The 9,411-nt window shown below is 38.1% G+C and overlaps 1 protein-coding gene across 1 annotated transcript; it reads right to left on the bottom strand.

Annotated features, from left to right (window-relative positions):
* Positions 1-1,173: 1,173 nt before the first annotated feature.
* On the bottom strand, positions 1,174-2,211 carry LOC116888747 (olfactory receptor 13C3). The gene has a single exon (XM_032890042.1). It carries the CDS (start codon positions 2,125-2,127, stop codon positions 1,174-1,176), a length of 954 nt encoding a protein of 317 aa, XP_032745933.1. The 5' UTR covers positions 2,128-2,211.
* Positions 2,212-9,411: the final 7,200 nt, after the last annotated feature.

Raw genomic sequence — 9,411 nt, 5'->3', positions numbered from 1 at the left:
TTCACTCTCCTCCCTGCAAACTCCCTCATGTACCCCTCCTGTCTCACAAATTTATGGCCATTTCAACTAATTGTTATTACATGAACACATATTTTCTTTGACTTTATCACTAGCAAATATGTGTATTTATATACATAAACTGCTACACACAACCTGTTTGGTCTGTATAATGCTACCTCCCTGCTTGTTTTCAGGGATTACTATTTGGAACTGTATAACTAACTGGTGTGCTCTTCCCTGGGAAAGGCTACGTCTTCCATCCCAGATTTATTGAATTGCTTGGGTTCTTTGTGAGGGGTTGTGGCATTGTGAGCTCTTCCCTGTGCAGTTTGGAATATTTATTAGTGTCTTCTTTATTCAGGTCATATTCGGGCACTCACATTGGTGAGACATTACATGTGTAGCTTCTGGTTTTACTGAGGGACACAGTCTCACAGCAAAGTTCCTGGTATTCTGGCCACTACAATCACTCAGTCATGTCTTTGGAAATATTCCTTGAGCCATAAGCATAGAAGTGTCTCGTTGATGAATCTAATTGGACTGGGCTCCTCAACTCTGCATGTTTATTAGTGGTGGTTTTCTGTAGTGGTCTCTTACTGTTCCAAAAGAAAACTGTCCTTGATGAAGAGGGAAAACTCCACTTACTTGTGGGCACAACAACAAATGTATATAGACTGTTGTCAGAGACTTAGCTGGTTTAGGGGTTATAGATTCTCCTGAACAATGGTGATTTCACTAGCACTGAGTAGTTAGCATGATTCTAGAAGCAAGCATGCTCTCCCTGTTGTTGGGTGGGTAATATGTACAATTACAGAAGTATTGGTCACCAACAAGCTATTGTGCCTTTATGATTTCTGTGTATACTGTTCATTGAAATGGTTCATGGGGAACATAGCTGAGTAAGACTGTTGTTTGTCTCTCTTTTCATAATACCTTGCATGGTGCTTTCGGGTACCATGAAAGCTAGACCTCAGGGAGCAGGCTTTAAGGTCCAGCTCAAGAGTTTCTGGGCTCTGTTTTTGAAGAACATGGTGTCTTCAACAATAGGCATTTACTTTACATTTCTGGGAGATAACTAAGGAGCCAAGATCTTTCCAAAATGACTAATAATTAATTAAACTGTTCTCACATATTTGCAACTGAGTCAATCTCAGACTATGTTTGCTGGTATCTTTATGGAATGTACTTCTGTTTCAGTATGTATTTTACAGCAGCTTTAACATCCTTATTCCTCAAGCTGTAAATGATTGGATTTAGCATGGGGGTAACTACTCCATAAAATAAAGAAATGATCTTATCTGAAGTTTGGAACTTGTCTTTCCCAGTCAGATCTTGAGACTTAGGTTTTGCGTACATAGAAAAGATAGTTCCATAAAATATGACCACCACAGTCAGGTGGGCAGAGCAGGTGGAAAATGCTTTGCGTCTCCCTGCAGCTGAGTTCATTCTCAAGATTGTGTAGAGGATGAACACGTAGGAGAAAAAGATAACTAGTAGTGGAAGAACCAGGAAAGCCATATTTGATATCACCATGGTAACGATATTGAGAGATATATCAGAACATGCTAGCTTGAGGACAGCTAAGACCTCACAAGTAAAATGGTTAATAACATTATTCCCACAGAAAGGCAGCCGCATGGCAAGGGATGTTTGCACAACTGAGTTGATTCCACCAGAGAACCATGATGCAGATGCCATGGATACATACACCTCTTTGCTCATGATGATGGAGTATCTCAGAGGGTTGCAGATGGCCACGTAGCGATCAAAAGCCATCATGCCAAGAAGCAAACATTCTGTTGAGCCCATTGCAAATCCAAAGAACATCTGCACTGCACAACCAGAGAAAGAAATGTTTCTTTTCTTTGAAATCAGGCTTACCAATGTTGAAGGAACAGAAGATGTTGTGTAGCAGATATCCAGGAAGGAGAGGTTGCCCAGGAAGAAGTACATGGGTGTGTGAAGATGGGAATCAAAGATGCTTGCTATGATCAGAACACCATTGCCAGTTAGAATCACTAGATACATAACCAGAACAATAACAAAATAAATGATCTCGGTTTTTGGGTATCCAGAAAGACCCAAAAGAAGGAATTCAGAAACAAATGTCTGGTTATTTTTATCCATGTCATCCACGGTCAGCCATCATTGGAAAGTCTAACATAGAACATATTCACTGCCCCCAAAACAAGTAGTGCAAAGTACCTGAAGAATTATTTTTCATGTATTATAAAGAGTTCATTTCTTAATCCCAGACATTGATACCCCCAATAATGTATGGTATTGAATATAGTGAAATTGAGTATGTTGGAAGTAGTCATGCTTATTGTCAACATCTATCCATTTAAGATGCACATTCAAAATCAATTCTTTCTGTTATTGAGCATACATTCCTAAATTACTGTTTCCAGTCCCCTGCCTTATTACCCACTCTATACATGACTTGTTCATTCCATCTGCCCTAACAAGCTAGCAATGAAGAAGACAAAGCAAAAGTCTACTGTAAAAAGAAGACTGTAATTCTGAGTCAGAGATTGATAATAGTCATAACTTTATAGCAAAATTTATTTTTAAAATAATACTTCCTTTTATGCATACACTATTAGTTGAATACACTATTAGTCCTTTGAATTACATATTATCAAATTTACTTATAAAAATTAAGTAGTATAAGCTGAATTTAACACCAAATCAAAAGCATAGCTGTTACCTTCATATTTTAGCCCACTCTTAGCATTTGTATGATTGTTTCTATGACAAGACCATTATATAGACCAGATCCAAATGTGATGATGAATCTTGGCAAACCATGACACATTACATCCTTTTATTCTGCAGCATGAGAGTTCAATTTGACAATTTTCTTGTTTAAAACAGCTTAAAGATAATAATAATGAAAGACTTAAATGAACACAGAGCTGGTGAATCTAATGCTTCTGGTTTTCTTCTGATTCAAATCTGCTTCATCTTGCCATATTATAAAGGTTGGCATAGAAACGTTAAGAGAATCCAGAATATTAATTTTTTTCATTTTATAGACAACTCCAGATTAACATAATGATAAATAGTAGAGAAATTTAAAGACTCCTTTTTAAATGCATAGTTGTTTTGTAACAAACTACCATAACATTTTAGAATGTTGCTAGTAGCTTACCTTGAAGTCAATCTCATTCCAACAACAATAAAGGTCAATATAAAATAATGTAAGGTATTGCCATTATGAGGTTGGCGATAGAATTTAGAATACAGAAAAGGTATAGAGAGAGATATGTTCTGAAGGCTTGCATACTTTATCTTAGGTTAAAATTATACATTTCAAAGAAGATTGACGTTTATGAAAAATAATCATCAAAGGAGACTCAGGAATGCCCTGATAATTCTGCATCTAAAAATATGGAAAGAATCAGATAGGTTTGGGAAGGAAACAAAGATCGGCAAAAGTAATATGACAAACTGAGCCTGAGTTACGAGAAGGCAGATTGGCTGCGTATCCATTTTTTTCAAGCCGTCTCTGTGAGGGTGTGACGGTAAGCACACCTAGGAACGTAGTAAATGGGGTCCTTTAAAAGCCTCCCCTGACTGGTAACACTAAACATGTCTATAGGAATCCTATTGTTGACAACAGAGAGTACTAAGCAAGAAGCATAGGGAAATTAGTCATGATGGTGAATGAACTGTATTGATTCAATACAGTCCACAGTCATGAGGCAATGAATTATCTAATATACCTGATAAATCAAATTTCCCTGAAAGTGAATTTGAGAAATTGATCAAGAGACACTCGATCAGAGACATTAGCAGAGGGAGCCATCCAGAGACATGAAAGGGAAGGAGGCACATTGACTCAGCAGGACATGTGGCCATGCTGATTCCTATCATAGTGGAATCCAGGCATTTGGCGACCATCTTCCTCATCCAGACAAATGTCATGATGATGCATCTTAGATGACCTAAATGGCTTCTCCTGTCACAGATTTCAGTCTCTTTCTCCTTGGCTGAAATCCCATCACCACTCAAAGCCACCCAGAACCAAGCCTTGCCTTGCTGTCTTTGGTTCTCTTCTGCTCCCTGACACTCTAAGTGGGTTTACTTCTGAGAGGAAATAAGTAACAGGAGGAATCAGTTTGTCTGCCTTGCTCACACCTTTCCTCAAACACAGTGACTAGACACAGCGCGGGGTTTTAACTGAATGCATCAACTCTTACTTTCTAAGCCATTTCTCCCTGCAGTATTTAGAGTCGAGGTCAGGTTAACTTAATGTACCCAAATTGTTGGCTAGTTACAGATTTTAATTATCTTTCACCATCTTTTAGTCAGTCTTAACAAGCAACAGTCTTAGCTAGATACCCACTAGTGTCAGCACTCGTGGTAACAGGGGCACCCAACAATCACTGAAGTACAAATGAAATAGATTTAGCATCAAGAAAAATACTCAGATTAGAATTACAGCCTTAGAGTAAGAATCTCACTTTATAATCTGTTTTGGATTTTAGATATGGCATATAAATACCTTACCCTTCTCTACATATTACATTACATATTATAACAAAAAATATGTGGAAGTTTCTTTAAAGAGTAACAGTTATAAAAATTACAATATAAGGTAGTAATTCACAGAAGTATTTGCTACATGACTTGTGGCTATTTGTATTATTAATGCATAATAATGAATGCCTTTCATTACAGAAAGGCTTTAATGGACTTAATTGACTCACCCTTAGAATGATAAATTTTCATCCCTTATAAGAACCAGTTACATTTTTGTAGAATTAGCTTCAGTATTCTGAAGATTCAACAAATATGTCAGATTCCATAGATGTAACAGAATAAATATTTTTCACGCTATATCTATTATAATTGTTCCCCAAATCCCAAAGCAATTTAAAGTTGGAGGGAGGGATGTGGGATAGAGAAACTTTTATGCGATAGGGACAGTGTCCCACAGACCCAATTAAGTGCAGCTCAGAATGTACTGTAGCTGTGTAAACACCTAAGAAGGAAATAACGTTCTCCAGCCTTAGTGACTTTAGGACAGGAAGCAGATGTACAGTAAACAAATTCCAATGAGTGTGAATCCTCAGTTTAAAACACAACCAGAAAAGCAAAGTTAACATAAGTAATTAATTATTTAAACAGTTATGACTATTATTAAACGATATAACTAAAAAAGTGATCTTAGGGCTGGAGAGATGGTTCAGCAAGTAAGAGTGTGTACTACTCTTGAAGAGCGTCTGAGGTCAGTTTCCAAGGGTCATATCAGGCAGTTCAAAACTGCCTGTTACTCCAATTCTAGAACGTTCTGTTGCCTCACTGCATGACACCAAATACATGTTCGCACACAGACACACACACACACACACAGACACACACACACACACAATTAAAATCTTTATTTAAAAAAGAAAAATGAAAAACACTGATCACACTTTGGTGAGCTGTCATTTAACTTTTCCTTTGATTAATTAACTATCTCTTGATTCATTTATTACATTAATTTCATGGATAATTTTATTGCCACTCATTTTTAAATGGAAATAAAACAAGATATACTGATTTCATATGTTAAGGTCACAAAACTTGGGTGTTGTTTGTTTATCTGTGTGCATAGTAAATAGTTTGGGAGGAACTCAGAGTATTATTAAAGCAAACATTTGAGGAATGTCTGCAAAGCTCTATAAAGAGGTTGATTGCAAGTCATCTAAGTTCTAAAACAGAATCACTTACTTAGCAGAGCAAGCACAATATTTACACACACAGACACACACACACACACACACACACACAGAGACAGAGAGAAACAGAGACAGAGACAAAGAAAGACAGAGACACAGAGAGAGACAGAGACAGGGAGAGACAGAGAGAGAGAGACAGAGACAGGGAGAGACAAAGAGAGAGACAGAGAGACAGAGACAGAGAGAGAGACAGAGACAGAGAGAGACAGAGACACAGAGAGAGACAGAGACAGGGAGAGACAGAGACAGGGAGAGACAGAGAGAGAGAGAGAGAGGGAGAGACAGAGAGAGAGAGAGAGAGAGAGAAATACAATTTTAAAAAGTTGTAGTAGGCCCGAAGCTCACTGCTCCCAAAGCCCGAGGGAGAGAGAGTTCACCGCCGGACAGGTGGGCACTCCTAAGACTGCAGAGTGGAAGAGACCACCAATACTGCCCACCCCTGCCCATATCCCTGGCCTAAGAGGAAACTGTATATGGCCTCTGGGAACTGGAAGAGAGGGGCGCTGGAGCTGCAGGTCCCCTGCACCCCAGATACCACCGGAACCTGAAGGGACAGGATCAACAGTTCTCTTCACACAAATCCAGTGACCTTTGAGTTCTTTGTATATTTTGGATATAAGGCCTCTATCTGTTGTAGGATTGGTAAAGATCTTTTCCCAATCTGTTGGTTGCCATTTTGTCCTAACCACAGTGTCCTTTGCTTTACAGAAGCTTTGCAGTTTTATGAGATCCCATTTGTCGATTCTTGATCTTAGAGCATAAGCCATTGGTGTTTTGTCCAAGAAATTTTTTCCAGTGCCCATGTGTTCCAGATGCTTCCCTAGTTTTTCTTCTATTAGTTTGAGTGTATCTGGTTTGATGTGGAGGTCCTTGATACACTTGGACTTAAGCTTTGTACAGGGTCATAAGCATGGATTGATCTGCATTCTTCTACATTTTGTCCTCCAGTTGAGCCAGCACCATTTGATGAAAATGCTATCTTATTTCCATTTGATGGTTTTGGCTCCTTTGTCAAAAATCAAGTGCCCATAGGTGTGTGGGTTCATTTCTGGGTCTTCAGTTTTATTCCATTGGTCTATCTGTCTGTCTCTGTACCAATACCATGCAGTTTTTATCACTATTGCTCTGTAATACTGCTTGAGTTCAGGGATAGTGATTCTCCCAGAAGTCCTTTTGTTGTTGAGGATAGTTTTAGCTATCCTGTGTTTTTTGTTATTCTAGATGAATTTGCAAATTGTTGTATCTAACTCTTTGAAGAATTGGATTGGTATTTTGATGGGGATTGCATTGAATCTGTAGATCACTTTTGGTAAAATGGCCATTTTTACTATATTAATCCTGCCAATCCATGAGCCCGGGAGATCTTTCCATCTTCTGAGGTCTTCTTCAATTTCTTTCTTCAGAGTCTTGAAGTTCGTATTGTACAGATCTTTTACTTGCTTGGTTAAAGTCACACCGAGGTACTTTATATATTTTGGGACTATTATGAGGGTGTCGTTTCCCTAATTTCTTTCTCAGCTTGTTCCTCTTTTGTGTAGAGGAAAGCTACTGATTTATTTGAGTTAATTTTATACCCAGCCACTTTGCTGATGTTATTTATCAGCTTTAGTAGTTCTCTGGTGGAACTTTTGGGATTACTTAAATATACTATCATATCATCTGCAAATAGTGATATTTTGACTTCTTCTTTTCCGATCTCTATCCCCTTGATCTCATTTTGTTGTCTGATTGCTCTGGCTAGAACTTCAAGAACTATATTGAATAAGTAGGGAGAGAGTGGGCAACCTTGTCTAGTCCCTGATTTTAGTGGGATTGCTTCAAATTTCTCTCCATTTAGTTTAATGTTAGCAACTGGTTTGCTGTATATGGCTTGTACTATGTTTAGGTATGGGCCTTGAATTCCTATTCTTTCCAGGACTTTTATGATGAAGGAGTGATGAATTTTGTCAAATGCTTTCTCAGCCTCTAATGAAATGATCATGTAGTTTTGTTCTTTTGGTTTGTTTATGTAATAGATCACATTGATAGTTTACTGTATATTAACCCATCCCTGCATGCCTGGGATGAATCCTACTTGATCTTGCACACCCCACTCCTTAAACTGATTCATAAGCCCAAATGTGAGAATCACTGAGTGTAAAAGTTGTGAACATGTACAAGGTTTCTAAATGCTTAGGGACCAAATTTAATCGAAATCGAACACAAAATGCATCTGAAGTGTTTGTGGTACCTTTGGCATTTTCATATGATATCACAGACCTCTATGCCAAACCCACAACGTGCATTCTTTGCATGAAGCCTGCTGCCCCACTGGAGAATACCAATCAATAAGAATATTGCATAGTGAGAATAGCAATGCTCTTATTTCAGATGTTTTCAGTCCCATTAGTGCCTAGTCCCATGCTGTTTGTGTCCTGGAATGGTGACTAAGGATGGCTAAGGAATGAAGGAATGAGAGACCAGATACAGAGACACAAAGTTGCACACAGGGATGCTGGAGTCCGACAGTACGGCAACCATTGCTGCCGAACCTGAGACTTCAGGCATGTTTATTAGGTATAGTGCAGAAGACAAGGTTTCTAAATGCCTTTTGATCAGGACTAAATTTCTTTACTCGGGACTAACTCACTCAGGTTTTCTTTGACTCTCTGTTTCAGAAATACATTGGCTTAATTAAGGTGAACAAAGACCTTAGTGTTTCCTCCTGTCCCTGCTCAGCTTGTAAGTGTCAGAGTAGTAGACTTTTCAGTTGAATCACGTCAGAATATTTAATTTTTAAATTGTGGCTTAGTTGATAACTTGGGTTTCGTTAAAAAATTGTTAAAGGTATGTTGGTTTGAATGTAAGATAAATTTCCAGCATTTTAAAATGGCTCTGAGATACTTTTGATATTTTTAATGTATTATTTTTCAAAACAGTGCTTTCTCACATCAATGATTATAAGCTCAGATTATCACTCAAGTCTTAAAAACATTGAATCTGCATCCTTCTATATCCAATGTTCAAGCCAAGCTGCTAGTGTATACTCTCTCCAGTTTCTTTTGGGAGACACTCAGAGCGATGGGTTTTCCTCTTAGCACTGCTTTCATTGTATCTCATAAGTAAGTTGGGGTATGTTGTGCCTTCATTTTCATTTTCATTAAATTCTGAAAAGTAGTTAATTTCTTCATTTCTTCCCTGACCAAGTTATGACTGAGTAGAGCATTGTTCAGCTTCCATGCGTATGTGGGCTTTCTGTTGTTTTGTTATTATTGAAGACCAGCCTTAGTCCATGGTGATCTGATAGATGTATGGGTTTATTTGTACCTTGTTGTACATGTTGAGGCCTTGATTGTGACTGATTATATGGTCAGTTTTGGAGAAGGTACCATGAGGTGCTGAGAAGAGGGTATATTCTTTTGTTTTAGGATGAAATTTTCTACAGATTCTGTTAAATCCATTTGGTTCATACCTTCTGTTAGCTTCTTGTGTCTCTGTTTAGTTTCTGTTTCCATGACCTGTCCATTCATGATAATATGCTGTCGAAGTCTTCCAGTAGTATTGGGTGAGGCGCCGTGTATGCTTTGAGCTTTAGTAAACTTTTTTTTTTATAAATGTATGTGCTCTTGCATTTGGAACATAGATATTCAGAATTGAGGGTTCATCATGGTGGACTTTTCCTTTGATGAGTATGAAGTCC

The sequence above is a fragment of the Rattus rattus genome, chromosome 1, assembly GCF_011064425.1.
Source record: "Rattus rattus isolate New Zealand chromosome 1, Rrattus_CSIRO_v1, whole genome shotgun sequence".
Lineage (NCBI taxonomy): Eukaryota > Metazoa > Chordata > Mammalia > Rodentia > Muridae > Rattus > Rattus rattus.
This window is presented reverse-complemented; position numbering and strand designations above follow the sequence as displayed.

Coding starts and splice junctions, on each gene's coding strand:
- LOC116888747 (XM_032890042.1), bottom strand. CDS start 2,127: ATGGATAAAAATAACCAGACATTTGTTTCTGAATTCCTTCTTTTGGGT.